This window comes from Sorex fumeus, unplaced genomic scaffold (genome assembly GCF_029834395.1).
Source record: "Sorex fumeus unplaced genomic scaffold, SorFum_2.1 ptg000054l, whole genome shotgun sequence".
Classification (NCBI taxonomy): Eukaryota; Metazoa; Chordata; class Mammalia; order Eulipotyphla; family Soricidae; genus Sorex; species Sorex fumeus.
In genome coordinates, this window is record NW_026606111.1 from 37,710,267 (window position 1) to 37,733,243 (window position 22,977).

General features: G+C 37.2%; 1 protein-coding gene across 1 annotated transcript in view; it reads right to left on the bottom strand.

Annotated features, from left to right (window-relative positions):
* Positions 1-320: 320 nt before the first annotated feature.
* Positions 321-22,977, bottom strand: part of MAN1A1 (mannosidase alpha class 1A member 1) — a 204,072-nt gene continuing 181,415 nt past the window's right edge. Inside the window, exons 9-13 of the mRNA XM_056125101.1 lie at positions 16,293-16,408; positions 11,184-11,403; positions 10,304-10,476; positions 2,347-2,462; positions 321-1,655 (exon numbers count right to left, since the gene is read on the bottom strand). Coding sequence (XP_055981076.1) covers positions 1,529-1,655; positions 2,347-2,462; positions 10,304-10,476; positions 11,184-11,403; positions 16,293-16,408 — 752 coding nt within the window. The 3' untranslated portion in view covers positions 321-1,528. The remainder of the gene's footprint in view (positions 1,656-2,346; positions 2,463-10,303; positions 10,477-11,183; positions 11,404-16,292; positions 16,409-22,977) is intronic.

Genomic DNA, 22,977 nt, shown 5'->3' on the forward strand with positions numbered 1-22,977 from the left:
TCAGAACAATCCAATAAAGAATTATTTTGATGTAATTTGAAGATAAAATAATTTGAAGAATTTAAAGAAAATGATTTGAAGAAAATATCTGAAGAATTATTTTGAAGATGCTTTGAAGAATTATTTTTATCAATTTTGGAATTCTGGGGGCTGGAGTGATAGCACAGCAGGTAGGGTGTTTGCCTTGCATGCGGCCAACCCAGGCTCGATTCTTCCATCCCTCTCAGAGAGCCCGGCAAGCTACCGAGAGTATCCTGTTTCACAATGGAGGCATTACTGGTGCCCGCTTGCGCAAACTGATGAACAACAGGAGGACAGTGCTACAGTGCTACAGTGCTTGGGATTCTGAGATCCCAATGTATACTAGGATTGTGTATTTCTATATATTTTTCACAAGCTATGTTGAATTTAATCAGATAATACTGTATTTTAATTTGGCTTAAAAGTTTATTCAATTTCCCCCAATTGATTTTGAATAGACACAATGGCACAGCTTTCAGAGATAAATCCTACTTTTAAAAACTGAAGTGAAACAATTTACTACTTTTGAAAAAAGGTGTTTTTCAAATCTGAAAAATCAGACCCAAATGCAAATTCATTTTTACCTCAAGGAAACAAAAGATGAAGTGAAAACTAAAAGCCTTATGAAATACTCTCTTTAGAGAGATCCAATTTCTTCATAGATTCAGTTAAAAGCGAAAAGAAAAATATACTAAAAGTTATACTACCTTTGTAATTTGGTAATAGCAGAGCTCTGTAAAACTTGGAAGATCACCTCACTGTATGGTTGAGGGTGAAAGAAATTTACCAGTACATGATCCAGAAATGACACAAGGCATTTAAAATAAAATTTGAGGACTAATTCTCAAATTATAAAATACTAATATAATTAGCTAACAAAAATATACTGACATTCCAATGAAATGAGGTCAACATAAGATGATCCTTTTGGGATGACATTCTAATTTGATTTACGATGTGAGTAAAGACATTCTATCAAATAATGATAGACCCGCATAAGGAGGCTGTCACAGTTATATGATCTGTCTCTGGTGGATAGACAAACCAGATTAACATGAAATTGGAAAGGGAAAAGCTTTTTTAATATTTAATTTATTATTATGGCTTTTTGCAACATGGCAAAACATTACAGCTTAAAGCAGACATCATCTCCTCATAGAGGAGGAAAAAGTTTTGCAGTCAAATCATATTGGCAATTAAGAGGTCATTGGTATACCATTCTACTGAGTTTAATAAAAATGATAATACTCCTTCATGAACTTCAAAGATAATAGTTTAGAGGAAAAAAAAGCCAAAAACCTATGCTCCACTGACTGAATAATAAAGGCTACCATAAGGAACTTAGGCCCATCTATGCCTATGATAATAAACATAAAAGACTGCAAAACAATTTTAGAACGTAGAATCATCACAGATGTATCAATAAAAATTCATCATGTGCCCAAATACCAGAAAAGGAATCATTAAGGTATGCAGTGAAGGAAATGGAGCAAAATATAAAATGTCTTTATTTTTTATTGATTTCAACTTCTTTTTTATTTGCAGAAAGTATAGGGAGAAGATGTGCCTCGGTATTGAAGATCCAATGTTCCAATGGAAGAAGGTCATCATCCGAAAATATTAAGTACAAATATCTGAAGAGAGAAACAAGAATACATGACAGCTGAGAGATCACATCAGACAGTGAAACCACAAAAACTCAGCAAAAGCCATACTGATGCCTTGAACTATGGCAAACCAAGGGCAATGGCAAAATCCTGAGAGGAAATTTTAATGGATGTGGGTAAAGAAGCTATTCTGGGCTTTGGTGTTAGGGTATGGGCATCAAAAAGAAACTCCATGTCTTAAAATTATATATAATAGTGCCCACTTACTCTTTCACTTTCTATGGTTTCAGTTACCCATGCTAAAATGAGGTCTGAAAATTGTTTACAGTAAGATATTTTGAGGGGGCACAGTTCATAACTTTTACTACAGTGTAGTGTTATAACTATTTTATTAGTTACTGTTATTAATCTCTTATTGTGTTCATTTTACAAGTTAATAATAGGTACATGTATGTAATATGTGTGTGTATGAAAATAAAATATGTACAAGGTTTGGTACTATCTGTGAGTTTGACATCTCTGGATTTGGGACAGTCTCCTTGTGGTTAAGGCAGAACTACTGTAATGATGGAAGACATATCTATAGCTTTTGTCTGGAGAATGACATTTTGAAGCAGTCATAATTGTGTTCAGTCAAAATGAGTTCAGGCAAAGACATTAACAAAGAAGACCTGTCTGGGTATCTAAGCCATATACTTTCAGAACAACTTTTACTTACTTTAGTGTTTCTGCCAAGAAGAAACTCTGCTGAACATCATCATAACTCTCGTGTTTGAGGTAAACATCCCTTAGGCCTGAATAGCCTCCGCTCACTTTGCAGTGACTTTCCAGGGCCTGAATCACAGAGAGAATTGGGGGGCGGAAAATTGGTGAGATTTTCCTAAATGGATTGTCACTGAGTTTTACTCACATGTCAAATTCAAATAAAATATTCAAACCGAAGGACAGATTATATATAACAGTTTTAGGTGAAAATAAGTGGGGGAAAAAAACCCATCAAATGTAAATGTGAACTAAGCATGAAAAGCTGAAAAATATATGAATAATAAATCTCACCTAATTAGCAACATTTTGTAATTTGGGAATAATATTTTCATTAATTATTGGCATTTTCTTCTATGTTCCAGAACAGGGTTCGCCAAACTCTGGATGATGAATAGATCTAGTCTACTGTTTGTTTTTATAGAGTGTCACTGAGTCACAGGCATGTACATTGTCTGAGTGTTGTCTGGCCCTGGTTTTGCTACACTGGAAGAGTTAAGAAGTTGTGTATGATGTCCAGGCTTAATTTGCTCAGTGTCTTTTGGGTAATTTTGTTGACCCCTGGTCGAGAAAGATTATTGCCAATTGGGATTCCAAAGCACAGGCTGAGAAAGTGTACTAGACTCCAAGCAGCTGTAATATTTATTTTTATTTTTATTTTGGGCCACACCAACTTTGTGGGTCCACCCAGGGCTTACTCCTTGTTCTGTGTTTAGGGGACCATATGTGGTGCTGAGACTTGAAGCAGGCACCTTATCTGCAGTGTGAGCTCTCTGTCCTCAAATATCTTATCTCTCTCTCTCTCTCTCTCTTTGTTTTTTTGTCTTGTTTCGTTTTGGTTTTGGGCCACACCCAGTGATGCTCAGAGGTTATTTCTGGCTCTGAACTCAAGAATTACTCCTAGTGGTGTTCAGGGGACTGTGTGAAATGCTGGGCATCCAACCTGGGTCAGTCATGTGCAAGGCAAGTACTATCTCTCCTGCCCTAAATATCTTATTTCTTATGAATTAACTGACTGTGATGTACTAATTTGTGATGGTGATAAGGGTAAAAGAAAAAAATGGAAGTCAGTGAAAAATGTGTCTGACTTCTATTTCTAACATGTATTGTTTTCCTTTTTGTTAGTCTGGGATGAGTGAAGATAGGATGAATCTGCTGGCAACCACCTAGAGAAAAATGATCTCACATTCCTATTTTCATTTCTATTTCATTTTTCACTTATGAGTCATGAGACTCTTTTGTATACCTCTTTTTTTAAACAAGCATAATTATTTCCTATTTTTCTCACATTTAGCCCAACTACCAAGAAGATGGAGGTCTTGTCGTATGTATTGGAAAACAAGTATTCAGGGGTGAGAAAAGAGTATTTGAGGAAAACATGGTTCTCAGTATGTGGAGGCCTGGAAAAAAAGAGAAGGTAAGGAGATCCTGAGAGCAGGTAAGTGGTGCTGGGTGCCCCCTTTCTACCAGGGATACTGATAATGAGGATAGTGATTCTGCACACTAGTGTTGGAGGGCAGAAGGGAGAGAGCAGGGGGCCATGAGGAGAAGTATTTAATTACCAGGTTTAAGAAAATCTCACTGGCTGGCTACGGGAATAAAGAAAATGTCTGCTGATTTGATACTTATTTATAGCTCTGAGAAAAGAACAGAGCTTAAAATGCTTCCGTAGAAACATATTCTAAGTGGCTGACAATTAGCCATGAGGAAAGTAGAAACTTTATGGACCTATTTTCTTTTACTTCCCATACTTTTAGTGATAAAAGGATTTTTGATAAGAAGTAAACATGAAGTAGGCTTTTTTTTATACAAAAGGAAAGAAATAAAGAATGAGGAGCAATAGAAGTTTGTTGTTTCTGAACACAAAGCAGTCATTTCCTAATGATTTTAACCATAGAACTTTTTCTTCATGAAAGTACCAGATAGATTAGTTGACCTTACCTCCTACAGAAGTTTCTAAAATCTCTCTTATCTTTCGTTATGAAGAAGAGTTGTTTTGAGAGTGGAGAATGATTATTTTCTTCTATTTCACTCCATCCTACTCTTTTCCTCTCTAATCTATAGTGCTAGCCTAGTAGATGAGAACAGTTGTTCTTTAACCTTTTAAAAGAAGGTTTTTTTTTCCCTTTTAACCAGCGTACATTTGTGTACCAGCATACATTTACTGGTCCACTGGTTCTGCATACTGGACCACAATTAACCAAGATGTAAATCAGTGGTTTTCAATATTTCAATATCTGCAGACCAGCATCTGTCCCTAGACCGATGGCTGAAGAACATAACCTCAAGGTTCAGATGTCAAGAACATAGCCTCATGGTTTAGAGGATTGGGTTTCAGCTCTAGACACCCACTGTGGCTTCGGAAGTTCCTTGCCTTAAGAAAGACCTCCTTTATCAACAGGGAGTTGTAGTGAGTATAGCAAATGAAGACACACTTGGCCACACTGCACTGGGATGGAGTCTGTCGGAGGCTCGTTGAAGCCTAGCTACTTCAGTTTTTCTTGAGGGCTTTGTCAAAATAAAGAGAGAGAGAAAAAAAAACAAGCTAAAATGCAAAAAGGCATTTTTATCTTTTGAAACATCACCGTTATGTCAAAATTCTAAGTTTTAAGACTTTTGGAACTTAGGAATGTGAAGCTGGGAGAGGCGGCTACCCTGAGCAACTGCAGGACCATGCTTCATTGCAGACCTGGTCAGTACAACCAAAGCAGGACAGAATTTCACTGTAATCCCTCTTTTTATTTTTTAATTGAATCACTGTGAGATACAGTTACAGATTTACAAACTTTCGTGATTATGTTTCAGTCATACAATGGCGGGAGAGATACTGGGAACATTGGTGGTGGAGAAAGGGCACTGGTGGAGGGATGGATACTCAATTATTGTAATCTCTTTTTTAAACTCACAGCCTTTACAGAGTGGAATCATCTTGATTTTATGTAAATTCTTAATATAACTAGTAACCATATATGACTGGGATGTGCTAAGAGCAGAGAGAAGGGAGACAATAAAATATTTAAGTGACTGGAGAGAAAAAAGCAAACCTGACATGAAGTGATTGTACTTGTCTTGTGGGGAGAAGAAGGTAAGAGAACAGTGAGTGGCAAGAGCTCATGTTCAAGTCAAGAAGCATTTCAGTGATGAGAAAAAGGTCTTCATACCTGTAGGATAACATTGCTTTGTCCTTTCTCCCTTGCCACAAGGAGCTTAGGTTTATCGGGTCACACCCATCAAAGTGCTCCTGAGTCACTCCCTTCTTTTGTTTATCTATAATCACTTCTCTTGCTCTCTTCCCCAAACAGTTAATCAGCTTTTTCCCCTAATCAGATTCTGTTCATTTGTAAGGTCAGATCTTTGTAGGACACTGAACTTGTACTGTAAGTTAATATTGCCTTTCTCCTCTCCTTATGTCTTTTGAATAGTTTACTTTAAAGCAATGTCCTTTTGTATAGACACAAGAAGACAATAAATATTATGCTTTTGTAACTTGGTATTTAATTGGCTTCAAATATTACTCATTCCTGGGCATCTGCTTTCTCAACTTAAGCCTCAGTTGCCCTCACTTCCTAGCGCCCCCAAAAGCAGGGTCCTGATGAGGGACCAGATGGAACCAGGGTAAGCGGTAAGCTATGTGCTACCCTGGCATCAAGATGGGCCTGGCTAAAGCACCACAATTCTTAACTATAAGTTAAGAGCTTGGTCATGGACAAATGTGGTCATAATCCAAAAAGTAATAATTAGATTCAGATCCTGCTAGGGATAGGGAAGACTAATCTGGCCAGAGCACTGTAGTCTGAGATTGAGATGACCCCAGAAGAGCAATTCTATAAGCTTAATGCATCTCTTACTGTGTCCATACAAATGATTACTATTATGAATGCTTATATGTTTGTTGGACAGGGAGAGGAGAAACACATCCATGGGATTTCATCCTTGGGTGGGTCATCCTGCTGAAAGAGAATCTGTCTTAGAATTAGCATCCTCTGAGGGAAAGAACTTTACCCCTATTGATTGTGACCACACCTATATTTAAGCCCAGCCCCTCATGGTTTGGGGATTTAACTAGACTATAAGAGTGGGCTGTGTGTGTGTGTGTGTGTGTGCGGGGGGAGATCGAGATCAGATCCAGAGTCAGTGCCAGATTAGTCTAGTCCCTCATCAGGACCCTGCTTTGGGGGGCGCTAGGAAGTGAGGGCAACTGAGGCTTAAGTTGAGAAAGCAGATGCCCAGGAATGAGTAATATTTGAAGCCAATTAAATACCAAGTTACAAAAGCATAATATTTATTGTCTTCTTGTGTCTATACAAAAGGACATTGCTTTAAAGTAAACTATTCAAAAGACATAAGGAGAGGAGAAAGGCAATATTAACTTACAATACAAGTTCAGTGTCCTACAAAGATCTGACCTTACAAATGAACAGAATCTGATTAGGGGAAAAAGCTGATTAACTGTTTGGGGAAGAGAGCAAGAGAAGTGGTTATAGATAAACAAAAGAAGGGAGTGACTCAGGAGCACTTTAATGGGTGTGACCCGATAAACATAAGCTCCTTGTGGCAAGGGAGAAAGGACAAAGGCAATGTTATCTTACACATATCTATAAGTTTAGATAAACTGCTGATGCACAAAAATTTCTAAGAGTGGATAACAGGAACAAAGACAAAGAATTTACAAGCTGGTTGAGTTTGATCTGACCTACATGGTTGAACATAGGAATTCAGGCAAAATGATCATATCAAAAATAGTTTGGAAATAGGGATTAACCAAGGCTGAGCAGTGAGAACAGGAACAGAGAAAAAATTACCAAGAACCAGAACATCAGATATTAAAAGAGAAAGAAAAAAACAAAAAAATCCCTTTACAAGATTTAACCTCTACCATGCACATATTGAGGCAGTATATAATTATTCATACATTTATAGACAACATATTGTTTGCATTAACCTATCTATATATGAATGCTTAAGTCCAACTTATATAATATGAATTTTATAGACTGTTAATTATACTTAATATGGTGAAATGCAATAAAGTTCAAAATGGCATTATTTTGAAAAAGCGAAAGAACAGAAGATAGATGTATTTTCTGTCACATAGATTCATAATTGCTGGAACACTGGTGGTTAACGGATTGCTAGCAGTCTGTGGAACAAGTCTCAAGCTGGACTCCTTGGTTATGTACTTTCATATCTTGTTGGATATCATTAGTATAAAATTCAGAGTGGAAAGCAAGCTTGTCAAGTATATCATGAAAAAGTCTGGGAAGGGCATAGGAAAGACAGCTGGCGTACTTTATAAACTACAGGTACAGATACATATGGAACAAAAACCTGTCTCAGGGGTAACTAACATAGGAACTAGAAATGTTGGACCAGAATCTCAATGTAAGTTAATAGTTTTATGAACTGAAATATGATCTATTGGCTGTGGAAAAAACACTTGGAACAGCAGCTGTGAAGTCACACTGCTTAGTCCTGAATGCCACAGTGCTGAATACCTGTTGTATGAAGGTAGAGGGAACTAACAGGTGAAAAGGGAAGAGCTAGCAGCATGCACTGTTCTCAGATAATGGGGAAGATGCAATACAAGAAACAGAGGGGACTCTCTGCCTGATGTCCCCGGAGTTCAAAACACCATAAATTCTGGTGTCAAAAGGAGTACTTTTCTAACACTTGCAGGCATCAAAAACTGGAATGAATTCCTTTATGCTTCCAAATCCTTTAACAGATGTGATTAGTCATCTGGCAAAAAGATAGTGAGCATTCTTTGATTTTTAAGATCCCTCCTATTTTAGTTTGGCACACATTGAAAACAGAGAATGAGGCAAGGCTTGGATTCAGGAACTGTTTTTGTGTGGTAACAACAGGAAACTAGGAATCAGGGTGAGTGAGCCTTTGAAGGGAGGAGCTAGGAACATAAGCCTGGGGGGATTGGCGCTGTGAGCCATGGAGCACATGCCTGCTGAAGACCCTCTGGTTTGGAGGCATCATGAACTGTTCTCCAAAGACAGAAGACTGGGACAGTGATCTATCAATCCCCAGTCCCTGAGTGCTGGTGGTCCCTGGGTCCACGAACTGTCCTACACTTCCCAGACCATTGCCTGGTAAGAAGCTTGAGCCGAACAAAAGCAGAGCTGCAGAGGTCCCTGGAATGACACTGCCAGCATTCATGGGCAACAAATAAGAGGGGCTGTGATGCGAGGGATACAGGGTTCCACACACCTTCTCAATCACAGGTTGCTGACAGTCCCTGCCCTTCCCTCTCCACTCTATCTCAAGTCCAAACAGAAATTACTTGTGACAAAAACAGGGGCTCCTATCACACAAGAAAACAATTTCATCTCTCAAGCCACTAAGAGTGAACAATAGAGAAAAATTTTAACATATAATACCAAACTTGTCATCCCACAAAGACCTTGGAAGAACCAAGCAAACCAAAGGTAATTATCCACATGGCAACAGATTTACTGTTTACTCTTTTGGGAACAGGTATTTGGGGCCATGCATAGGGAGGTATGGGGGCCATTATGAGCTCAGGGGACTGTGTGGTGCTGGGGATGAAAGTCAGGCCTTCCATCTGCCAGTCATGTGCTCCAGCCCTTTGAGCCATCTCCCTAGCCTTACTTTTCATTTTTGACATATGATCAAGTCTTGTCATCACAGTTAAGTCTCTGTTACATGGTTTCATGTTTCTTAAATTGTCATATTATAACTTAATTGGCAATTCTGTATTTTTATAGGGTAGTGATATGTAATAATTGTTTTTCTTACAAACACGTTTTAGATTTAATATGATTCCCACTATTTTTGACTTAAACCAGTATTTGTAAGAGGCCTCACTTCCTTTACTGGTCTATTGAAGACCAGACCTTATCCAAAGCTTAAATGAGTCCCAGTTTTCATATTTTCAGAAAGAAATAGGCATTGAGAGAAATTAGAATTCTGACTAAATATATTAGAAAACTTAGCAAAAAAAGCGTAAAGAATTGCTATTACTTAAAATGACTGAAGATTGGCAATAAGATGAACACCAAATGAAGAGAATAATAAGCAAGATTCATCAAAAGTTTCTAAAGATATAATATCAATTGTACACAAAGGCAATGTTCATTTTAGATTTCCCAAGAGAAGTGATTCCTAATGGATGGTTTTTAAAGATAGCTAACTTTTTAACAAAGAATACTAGAGAATAAGAGTGTAATTAAAATGTTTGCCTGTTCTTTCCCCCCTGATTTCCCTCCCACTCCTTTCAGAATAACAGTTTAAAAAATTTAGACATTGTTTGATGTATTTCCTGAAAGGGGTCATGTTAGCATCCAGTGCACAAAGTGTTCAATAAGATTGGAAAGATAATACGCTAAATTTGGCAGGAAGACTCAGGAGGTGACAGAGAGAATTAAAACAATACATTTTAAAGATGGGAAAGTTGGAGATATTTAGAAAAATCTGAGTCTAGTGATGAGTCCTTCTATAGCATCTTTCTGAAACCCTTATCTAAGTATTTTATTTTAAGCATAATCATACAACATGAATTCAATGCTCACAGTTTAATATAACAGCACCTTAAAGCAGTTTCTTAAAATAAAGACTGGTGTATATATTCCTGTGTTACTAGTAAGCCATTATGGAATTAAGTGATCATCATTTTTATGGTCATTGGAACTTCATTTCATAATAGACCTTTCCAGATTTCTCCTTGAAAATCAAAACCAAAATTCACTAGTAGGTATATTTATTCCATTGTTACACAAAGCAAAGCTGATGGCAGGAATATAAAACTATGAATTCGAATGGAACAAATTCAGCCAAAACTTCATCAAAACTATACAAAACTGAAATGCCAGTGTTATAGCTATCACTGAATATTACTTCTACAGACACTTATCTCTAGGAAGTGAAAGCAAATTAAACCTTACCTCTACAGCTTCCCAGGCCCATTTCCTGTACTTTGGATCATGAGTCAGTCGCCACATGTACATGTAAGTCTCAATCACCTCTGGACGTAGGATGTAGTACTTTTCATTTTGTCTTGTGGCAATGGCTTCAACACCACCATCGAATCTGAAAGCTTCTGGTCCCAGTTTCATTACTGAAAGACATGAAATATGGGAAAAGATTTATTTATTGTCTGAGACAATGCTCATTATCTATGACTCGAATGAATCTATGACTTCAGAAAAGATGCAAGAGTCATAATATATTTTACGAGGATACTGGGAAAATTAATGATGGTTTAGAATGTAACAAGTTTCTTTTGTACCAGAACAGAAACCCTTACCCAGTGCTGTTTATTTCAATAACTTAGAGTCACTGACTTCAACTACTCACTTCCATTAGGGACTGGAGTTTTATTTTACTAACAATTACCTTTTTGTTATTGTTGTTTTTGGGCCATAACCAGCAGTACTCAGGGCTTCTGGCTCTGAACTCAGGGGTCACCCTTGGTGGTACTAGGGAGACTATATAGGGTTTCAGGGGCTGAACCAGTATTGGTCACATGCCAGGTATGTGCCTTACCTCCTGTCCTATCTCTCCAACCCCTAGATTTTCACTTTTTGTCAAAGCAAGGTTTGTTATATTTGATTTCTTTATTAAGATACCATGTTGGGATGGTTAATTTTGAGTAGAAAAGCAGTGCTTCTTAAACTAAAAATTACAAGGCCCTTTAAGATATGAATCAGGATCACTTCATTAGCATGTAGATGTTCTCTGGATGGCAGCAATGATCAAGTTCCTTTTTGAAGGAAACAGAAGCATGTAGGACTAGAGGGTAAATGTAGATTCACATATGCTCACCCGTGCGATTATAAGACTCATGACAGGTACGGGCGATTTCAGCCCCGAGCTGAAGGTAGTGTTGGGTAAGGTCTTTGGGAGCATCATCTGCTCCGAGAGCAAACATGCCTCCTGCAAAGCAGGTCAGGTGGCCCATCTTGTGTTCCAGGAGGCCCCCTTTCCACTCTGCGATATAAGTCAGTCCTGTGCTAGACTTGCGGATCAAGTGAGTCTCAATTGCCTGAAAAAAAGAGAGAGAGATTATATTTAAGTTATTTAAATATTGTCTCAAATGAATGGTAAAAATACCCCCAATATTAAAAACCCAAGAAAAAAACTTGACTTACAATTTGACTTTTTTACTAGAATGCCAAATCTACCTAAAAAAAGGAAAATATATGTTTCTGCTTTCTGTCCCTTTCTAGACCTTTGACTTTGGCTAGCTAGAGTTATTGCTGTAGGGCCAGCCTTGTTGTCTGTGCTTTGGTTCCATGACCAAGTACAGCCTTAATATCCAAAATTACTTTTCCCTTGTCAGTCAGGTCATTGACACAGTGAAGCTGGTTCAGCATAGTCCCATAGTCACAAATGAAGGGACAACATACAGCACAAACCTTACTAAGGATGAAGAATAGAGCATAGGGGTATGTGATCCTTCCTTCTGTTCTCTGAGGCTCTGGCAGGAGCAAAAGAGAGAAAAAAGACTTTTTGTTCTGGAGTTAGATTTCTTGACATGAGTCTGGCTCTGATATTTACTCTCTGGGAATTTTGTAGGTAATATGCTTAATGTATCCTTAAACCACATTTATCCTAATCTAAAATATGGAAAGAGTAGCATCTACTCAGAGAAGTCTGTAATCTTTTACTTAAAAAAGCAGTCACTACTATGTCTAGCACATTGATAAAGGCCAGATTTCCACCGTCATGGTAACAATGGAGAATTAAGTTCCTTCTAAATAACTGTATTACAGGTGAATATATTTTTTAAAAAGTACGCAAAATTTGGGAAGAAAAATAATGTATACCAAAGATGACATATAAAACACCAGTATTTATGTTCCAGGACTATTGATGATGTTTTTAAAGTAAGAAAAGAAAAGAAAAGAATGAACTTGGGGGTCAGAGCTATACCCAGCAGGTGAGGTATATGCTTTGCACATAGACATTGCTAACTCACACTCAATCCCCAGCACTGCATATGATTCCCCGAGCACTACTAGAAGTGATCCCTAACTCACTGTTGCCCCAATGAAAGAAGAAAAAAAGAAGGAAAAAAAGAAATGAAGAAGGAAGGAAGCAAGGAAGCAAGAAAGAAAGAAAGAAAAAAAGAAAAATAAATAAAGAAAGAAAGAAAAGAAAGAAAGAAAACATAAGAACTCATGAACACTTGGGAATTCTGACATTTTATTGGAATATGTTTCACTCTCTTCAACTACTAATCGAAGAAACAGTGATTGTCTATACCAACTATATTACTACCAAAAAAAGAGGGTTTTGAGGAAACTTATCTGGGAATACTAAACAGTCAGAACTGGTAAAAGAGAATGAATGAATAAAAAGAAAAGCAAGGCAGGGTTGAGTCTCATGAAATTAGGAGATCATGGGAATAACAGTGGTGGGGTCCAGGCACTCTGGGGATGGGCAAGGTGCAGCAGCATCCGTGTATAAGGCAATACTACTGGTTCTGTTGTTAAAATGTCATTTCAATAAAAGGGAAAAAAGAATGAACACAAGACAGAGGAAACCTCTCCCACCTTTACTTGAAACAAACAAATGAAATTGTGAAGCTAAGAAATAAATGAACACACTACTGTGCTCATTAACTGTGGTTAAGCTAATTTTATTGATGATTATTACATTAATATTTCATTCTTATTAAATCCAACTGAAAATTTTAGCTATTTACACTTCTCGTAGCAGAAACTGCAATAAAGTCCTTCAAGCAGATATTTGTTCATCACCCAAGAAATTATTCTTTCTACATGGCAAGAGAAATAGCTTTCAAGCATGGATTAGAGAAATATTATTGCCCTGTTACAGATCCTGACTAAAGTACTGTATTATTTTTGGCAGGATTCTGACCAAGTAGCTTCCTCTCAAAATAAACTACAATCAAATCCTAAGACCTTCAAAGCAATGGTTATGTGACAAGAGGAAAATATAAATAAATATAATAAGGAAAAAGTAGTCCTTATTGATTCTAAAAATGTGTCAATAGAAAACTTACTAGAAAAGAAGTGTTGAATATTTTGTGATTTCATGTACATATATTTAAACAAAATTAATTTCATGAAGCCTTCAGAATCCTCAATGTCTAAAGTATTGGCTGACTGGGAACAATTCGCTCCAATGAACCTCTGGCAAGGTGAGCAACCAGATAAGGCCATAATTGCCAGTTAAGACCTCAAGGTATTTTGTTATTAAAATAACCACAGAAGTGCTGGAGAGATAGTACAGCAGGTAAGTTGCTTACATTGCAGTTGACTGACCTGCACCCATATGGTTTGATTCCCAGCACCCATATGCTTCCCTGAGACCCGCCACAGGTGACCACTCAGTGCAGTCAGGAGTTAAACGCTGAGAACCACTGAACATGAGCCCCAAACAAAACAAACGACCAAAGAAACTAAGCCACTAAAATTGAATGTCTTCTAAAAAAATTATCTCTGGTAATTTGACTGTTTAGAACAATGTAAAGGATTTTTTACTTAATAATAGTGATATTTTCAAGTACAACATAGCAGAGAGAAACTTTGCTTTGTAAGATACTGTTACTTCTCAAAATCATAAGTTTAGGGCCAAGTGATAGGACAGCAGGTAGGGCACATGGCTGACATGGATTTGATTCCTGGCATTACATATGGTCCCCTAAGCCTTGCCAGGAATAACCTCTGAGTACAGCCTGGTGTGGCCCCAAACAAGAACAAAAACAAAAACAAAACTAAAAACAAAACAAAAAGCAACCCCTCCCCAAAAGCATAAGTTTACATTTTTTAACTTTGCCAACCCAAACCAAGCAAGATAGTTAGAGGCCAGAGGTAGTACATGGGTTAATGGACAGGCTTTGCATGTAGCTGACCTCGGTTTGGTCCACAGTACCACAGGGTCCCCTAAGCATTGTTGGGTGTACCCTGGAGGCTGCCCAAGTACCAGGGTCCAGGTAATCACTGGAAACAAAGGGTTAAAAAGTACTGAGTCCTAAGGCCTTTATATTGATATACCCCCAGGCCTCCTGAGCAACCCCCCACCCAAACCACAAAAAAGCCCTCAACAAACAAAAACATTGGCCAATGTCAAAATCATCCAAACCTCCTCTAAGACAAGTCTTAGAATGATGCCACACTTAGTAACTACAAATTTCCATTTCCCTCTATAAATCACTACTCTGAATTACAGAAAAAATTCTAAGAGGGCAATGGGCAATGGAAATGTAAAAATTTTCTTATGATTGCATAACATTATTTGAGGTGTTTTCTCAAAAATATTAAAAATAAGCTACATATAAGACACAGCAAACACAATGATTTTTGATTCTTCTAAAATTTTTGTTATAAAAAACTGGAAATTAAGTACTAGTCTTTTAAATAAAATAATTCATTTTAACTTTAATTTTTAATTTTAGTTTTTGATAGAGGTTTGAAACACGATGCCAGCGCTGCAATTTGTGTTATGCTGTACCCAAGTGTGAGCCACTGGTGGTATGCATTTGCATCAGTGTGTTGATTCCTACACTGGTTTCTCATAGAGGCTTGGATAGATTGCTCCTAATTTATCTAACTAACTTACTGACTACAAATAAACATTTATATGTAGCTTGAAATTTTTATTCACAAATAAATCTGTAGCAGTGATATAAAAAGGGATAGATGTTGATACAAATTTTAGTATGAATTTTGGCTCTACATTTTATGTCTCTGAGGTTCATTTCTCTTATCTGCATAAAACTGGGTAAGCATCACCTATTGGGAAGTTAGGTGTTGAACAGGGTTGGCTGCATGCAAAGAAAGTACCTCATCTCCTGTGCCATCTCTCTGTCTCCTCATGTAGCCATCATATATTTTATTCGTCCATTAAAGTTTTATTAGTTAACTCTTGATTAACTCATTAATGCTTGATTAACTTGCATATGTTAGAGTTGAGTGGCAAAGTATCTACCCAACACACTAATTATCAAACACTATACAAGTCACAAATATGTGTTTCCTTTTATTCTTGCATTATAAAGGATCTTTGAAAAAAATGAATGACCCTCCAATAAAAACTGGCTTTGTTAGTTCAGATTTTTATATATAGCTTTCCCAGTATTTTCATATACTGATTGCCCAGTGGTGCTTTGGATCTAACCCAGCTCTGAGCAGAGGATGATGACATTCACTGTTCTTAGGCATTTTCCTCAGGCATCACACAGAACCTTCTTTTCTGGGTTTCAGCTGAGATCAAAATCAAGAGAAGAGCTATAGGCCAGTCTTTGACTTGGCTCCAGGAGATGTGAATAGGTAGAAATTCTGTTCCTCTCCCAATTTATTGTTTCTCAGAAAATCTTATTTCTTTTTATTTATAGAAAGCAGTATAACTTTTGTGTGAAGAAACCAAAGAGAAATAGTGTATATTCTTAATTAGAAGGGAAATAAAAGGTAAAGAGAAAACTGTAATAGAGGTAACTACTAGATCAGCCTATAATCTCCAGTAATTTTCATTAAGTAAATTTTCAGCATACACATTCAGCATATCCAACCCCCCCCTCCATAATTTTAATTGTAACTTTAGGTGGCAAGCACTTACTCACTGCAGAAAAACACTTATTTTTCAGATACATGAATCTATTTTGGGGAGAGTGGAAGGTTGGCCATACCTGGTGGTGTTCAGGGCTTCTTGCTCTGTATGAAAATGTATTCAGAGATTACAGCTGGCAATGCTTGGGAGACTACACATAGCACCAGAGATTGAACAGGGTTGACTGAATGCAAGGAAAGCACCTTATTTCCTGTGCTATCTCTCTATCCCCTCATTTAGCCCTTCATATAGCTTATTCATCCATTAAAACTTTATTAGTTAACTCTTGACTCATTAAAGCTTGATTAACTCGTATGTTAGAGCTTAGTGGCAAAGATGATAAACTATTGAGTTTACCTTAACAGCATCAAAATACATCTTCTTAGCTTCTAGATCTGTTTTGTCAGACATTAACCATGCCTTTAGCAAATATTCATAAAAGCTGTCGCCAAGTCCTCCAACAGACACATGATCTGTAAAGAGAGGAAAATGAATCTGAAAGTGATAAAGTCTTTAATTCAGGTATTGCAGCAAAATCACTTCAGCAACTAGGATGTCGGAGACAACTCAATGTTAATACTAAAACAACTCAATGTTATACTTAAATTTTTACCAATCCCTTGTTTTTAGCAAGATTCTTCTGAAATAAGCAGATGTACTATTAAGTAATATAATATACTCTAAATAATTACCAGGGTTAGTTTTGCAAACATGAGGATAAAACATATATAATTATGCCTAATTAAAAGTCTAGTTCATTAGTACAAATACCAACATAAAATATTTCTATTATATATTTAATCTTTTACTGATTTAAATATTAATAATAGAAATGTTATGTTGAAGACATTAGAAATATTTTTGAAAGTATCTTGCAATGAAACAAAAAGCTTATCAATTTGTTGAAGTTATTTCTCTTTTCCTCCAATAATGATTATCTGATATCTTTTTCATTGTTATAACATGAAGTCTTTCCAGTGTTGTAACTTGAAGGATAAAAATCCTTTGAGTGTAATGCCCCAAAGCAGAGAGAGAGTAAGAGAGAAACTGACTCCCATAGAGGCATGGGGAGTGGGGAGATGGGGGAGGAGGGATACCGAGGACATTGGTGGTAGAAAATGTACACTGGTGGAGGGATGGGTGTTTGATTATTGTATGGCTGAAACTCAAACATGAAAGCTTTGTAACTGTATCTCATGGTGATTCAAAATATAAATAAATAAATAAAATCCTTAGAGAGACAGTACTGTGGTTAAGGTTTTCACACTGCATTCTACTGATTTGGTTTGAGTCCCCACCACCACATGCATTAAGTCTCCTGAGCACTGCCAGGGTTTACTCCTGAGCACAGAGTCAGAACAGCCCCTTAGCATTACAGGATGTGACACAAAAACCAAAACAAGTCAAAGGAAAAAAAGTCCTTTGGAAGACAGTACTAAAGATTAGAAAACAGGAAAGAGTTTTCTCCATAATACTTTATTCCAGTAATTCTTTCTCATCATATTTTAATGACCCATTCACCACATATATTACCACAAACTTGCAAGTTGTAGGGTGGGTGTCTTCACTACAAGTGAGAAAGTGGAAGCCCAGAGAAGTCAAATGAGACTGCAACATTGGTGCATGCCATTTAATTCTGTAACACACTCAAATCCCACCATGTATCTGCTTGCTTTTGACTAACACTAAATGCATTCTTTTGCCTACAGCTTGAATTAATACTTTTAATTTTCAAGCATGTTTCTCTAAAAAAACAGAGGCAATCTAACTGACATGACATTCCTAGAATTAAGAAGAATTTGGGCCTCATCTATGAGTGAATCCCTGGAAATCCCAGGTATGCTGAACTTTGTGACTGAGAACTCTGGGTTCAATGGGACTGGGAGCAGAGAGATCATCTGCCTGTATCCACCGCACCCCTTCTGTCTCTGGCAACTCAGTAGTCATGCCCAGAAGCCACCTCTGGACAACATGGATAATCTTGTCATCGACCACCATTCATCCAGATCACATGTCGTTCTCTCTCTGAAGGGAGCACAACATGACACGCGCCAAAACCATGCTGCTGGACCCCGCAACCAGACTGTTTCATTCAGGGTGCCTTGGAGGGGGCGGAGACGACTCAATGTTATCCCCACCCCAAGGGACCCAGCACCGGCAGCCGAAAACCTCCAGAACTCAACTGTTGACATGTTTACTGCCACTCTCCACACGATCTGGCAGAGCCTCACTCACAAGTGAACCTATTCCTGTACACTTCATAAGACATACCCTACCCATATCCAAATCACATATGAACCATCAAAGTAGGAGGCAACCAATCTTAGAGGGAAATATACTCTTTTACAGATCTATATATAAAAGCACACAAGACTCAACCTTTAACAACACGTTAGTGATCTCTTAAGAAGGGCTTATTGGTTCCTGGGTGAAATACAACAATCTTCACACTCTTTCCTCTAAGGATACCTCTTTGTAGCATTTTAAGCGTTTTTTTTTATAACAAATATACAAAATATATTATTTTGGTTCTGCTTTGTGGTATGAATTGGGTTCAGGATGGAAACATCTGAAATGTGGTGGGAAGGTGTAATGGTGGTGGGATTGGTATTTGAATATTAAATGTAATCAAATAAAGTGAACTACTTTATAAAAAAATTAGAAAAAATTAATTTAAAAAAGAAGAATTTGAGCAGTAAGATGATGATCATTTGTTTTTGTTTTCATTTGTGTCTCCCAAGAAGGCTTAGACTCTCTTATTCCAGAAGGGATTAGGGCGTCTTCTCCCAGGAGGGATTACGGTATCTTCATCCCAGGAGATTCCTTAATCCTTCTTCTTCCCATGATAGGTTTATTTTGAAAATTTTAAGTTTTATAATTAAAAACCAATTTGATGTTCTTTTGTTGTGGGGTTAGGGGAGTTAGGCCACATCTGATGCTTCTCAGGATTTACTCTTGGCTCTGTGCTCAGGGATTATTCCTGGCAGGGTTGGGGGGACCTATATACAGTCTGGGAATCAAACTGGTATTGGTTAAGCAAGCATCTTAATCCCTGTACTACCTTTTGGCCCTGATGTGTCTATTTTAAAAGACAAGCCTATATTTATAGACTTACAGCTATGAAGACAATTTTGATTATAGATATACATGGGAAGCTAAAGTTAAATTGGTAAATGTATCACCTTTTCCTCCTCAACCTTATCTTCTACTTTTTCTCTCTATGTCTAGTGTACACTTCTGCACAGTGCACATTCACTTCACTTCAAATATTATATATAATGTTTCTTTCATCCTCCTGTTACAAGTCCATGATCCAAGAGGGTAGTGACCAGGCTGCTTCCCAGTTCACATTGGTCCCTCACAGTGTAGGTACTCAGGAAACAAATGAACACAGCCAAACTGTGCTTTGTCAATCCTAATAAGGACTAAATATTTTCAAGCTGGAAGATTTGTATTGGGGAGAAGTGGTTGGGGCTTTCTCAGTGACTCTTGGCTAGTGGAGGTAGAAACTTAATGTGAGGGCCCAAGGTTGTAGTGCTGATGGGATCCTGTGGTGCCAGGCATTGACTGGGCCACCTGTGCAGTGCTCAGGCCTTCAAGGGCTGCACCAGGAAATGCTCAGTGCTTGGGGACCTTGTAGTGCTAGGGATCAAATTGGAGTGACCACATACTAGACATGTGCCTTAACCCTGTACTATCTCTTCAGCCCAAAGATATCTATCTATCTATCTATCTATCTATCTATCTATCTATCTATCTATATTTTGCTTTTCGGGTCACACCCAACGACGCACAAAGGGTTCCTCCTGGCTCATGAACTCAGGAATTATTCTTGGTGATGCTTGGGGGACCATATGGGATGCTGGGAATCAAACCTGGGTCGGCCACATGCAAGGAAAATGCCCTACCCACTCTAGACACCAAAGATCTGTATTTTTTTTTCCCCTTTATTTTATTTTATTTTTTTTAAAGTTGTAGATTTACAATTTTTTGTGCTTTGGTTTCAATTATACAATGATCAGATACCCATCCCTCCACCAGTGCCCATTTTCCACCACCAGATCTGTATTTTTAAGTCGTAAAATATGTCTGTTTCTAATGTAGAAAGTCCAAAATTAATTTTCATTTTTATGTTTTAAATTAGTTTTCAAATCCATTTTTGAAATTCTAAGATTGCTTCTTAAAATAGCAGTGTTTGAGGTGACCTTTACAGTTTCTTAAACACGTCATCACAGAAACCTTTGACATTTACAACCTAAACAGACTAAGTACTATGTCATCAATAATATGCTCTGTTGTTATAACCATGATTGCAGAAGACAAACACAAGCAACACACAGTAAAGTAGTAAAGCAAATCACTGTCCGGTTACTGTCAAAATAACAGAGACTAAATGAAGTAAAAGGAAATGATGGCTATGATCCAGACATGTCCTTCAGAGTTAAAGCAATGAGAGTTGAAAACTAACAGCCAGAGCAGTTTTATTTTCCTCCCCCTTGAGTTATGATTCTGTAATAGATAGAAGAGGCATGTTTGGGCATTTGGAGGGGGAGAAAGGATTGCATAATACACACACTTTAATTAATTTGGGAAGTTAATTTTCTATTTCTTGCTCTTATATATTTTTATTTGTTAAAAACCAAAATAAAGGAACACAGGAAAAGAAGACCTTGTGATAATTTAGCGTATCACTCACTAAACTTTCCTTGTGTGTGGATGATTGTTTGTGTTGGCAACAAACACACTATGTGAATTTATTAGTGAATGTAGGAGATAACATGCCTGCTTTTATCAGCAGAAAAGGACTGCATGATTTTGTAAAGAATATATATGAATATATATACATCTATCTATCTATATATCTATACACACATACATACACACACACACACACACTCCAATGTTTTGAAGGTAATTGTAGTATAGCCACTCAAATATTGTTCTCTTCTCTAGAGGGTATAATTGATATTTTCCCTCCCAATGGGAGTACAATTCTTAACATGAAAACAGGACAATAATAATACTAAGCGAATCAAAACAAAAAAGATTAAATAGTAATGTATTTAAAAAATATTTGCAGACTAACTGAACATAAACTTTTCTCCCCACAGGAATCTCCTAATGCTAATACCTCCCCCACAACATATGGTTGAGTGATGTCTGTTCTGTCCACTGATATAGACCCTCAGGCCTCCCCTCTCCTCTCCAACACACATACACACACACACACACACACACACACACACACATATCAGGCTTCAACAGTCACAAGATCTTTATGTTTTATCAGTGACCAAGATCACATAATTGCTCAGGCACAACTAAGGATCCTGGACAATTTTTATGTTTAAAACTTTTTTTTTTGAATCACTGTGATATATACCCTTAAAAGGCTGTTCATGATTGGATGTCAGTCATACAGTATTTCAACACCCATCCCTCAACCAGTGTACATTTTCCAGCACCAGTGTCCCCAGGTTCCCTCCCATCACATCCCACCCTGCACTCCTTCCTGCCTATATGGCATGTATGGAATGTGCTTTACTTTCTCTCTCTCTCTCTCTCTCTCTCTCTCTCTCTCTCTCTCTCTCTCTCTCTCTCTCCTTTTGGGCACTGTGGTTTGCAATATTGATACTGGAAAGTTATCAAGAGTATTCCTTTACCTACTTTCAACCCTCAGATATTGAGCCTGGACAACTCTTAAAAGAGAATAAATGGAACCAGCACTAAATGCAGAGACAGAGACATAAACTGAATAAGGAATATGTGAGTATTCACAAAGTTAAAATTAGTAAACAACTACTAGGTACAAGATGCAATGTGTGAGGATGAATAACTATGATAAAGACAAAAGACAAAGTCATTTCCATGAAAACATTTCAATACATTTCAATGAAGATGGGTATATATATATGTAAATCCTGGGAGAAAGACTATGATAGAAACACATCCATAGTAAAGAGAAGAAGGAGGTGAGTAAAGGAGACAGGAGTGCTAAGGAAGGGGTGCTGAAATATATGAAAATTCAGTCTCACATTGTTACACAGTTGAAAATCATTAAGTATATTTTAATAGCTTTTAAATATTATTTTGGAGTTTTTGGAGGGCACTAGCTATGAAGTATAATGAAGAATAACCTCAATGAGTTTTTATAATGTTAAATAAAAATTAATTGGTTTATCTTGTACTTTGCATACACCTTTTTTGCACACAGTTTTTGTAGCAGCATTCATTGGTCACTTGGAAAATACTGGCTCATTGAATTATGCAGATCTTCCAAATGTTGACACATTTTATTATATAATATTAAAAATCCTCATTTGTTAATGTCACACCAATCTCATCAGAAAAGTCTTTAAATGATTACATAAAGTCTTAGCATTGTTATAAAAAGAGTTTTCACCTTATGAACCCGTGAAGGCCTCAGGGATGTCAGCTATCTGTAGATCATTTTTAGCCTAGGTGAAATGGCAACCTTAACTAAGATCTTCTGGTATCAATAACTAAACAGTTCACTGTTGGTTTTTTAAATACATTATTATTATTATTTTTTTTTCTGGTGTTGGTGATAGAACCCAGGGTCTTACACATGCAGGACAACTGTTCTACCACTGAACTATATCTCCAGCCCTTAAATTAAATTATTCTTAAGAATAGTACTTCCAAAGTAACTGTGAGTCATAGTTATCTAAGAATATATTTAAATATAACAAAGCTCAAAGAAGAGTAAAATTTTAGGTCGCTGCTAACCCGCTTGGCAGTGAGGCGTCTTTGTTACCATTCACTTGCTCTTCAGTGGCTGTTTAATCTACCACAGTTTTTGCAAAGTTGCTTGAGAACATTTTTTTTTTCAGCTTCTGTGCATCTTTACACACACAACCAAAGTACTTTGTGAGGGTTTCTGGCATAGTGCTTTCTCCGACTCCAAAGGTATCTATCTCAGGGGCCTGAGTGATAGTACAGTGGGTAGGACATTTATCTTGCAGTAAATGTTTACAGTGGGTAGTGCATTTATCTTGCACGTGGCCAACTCAGGTTCAAT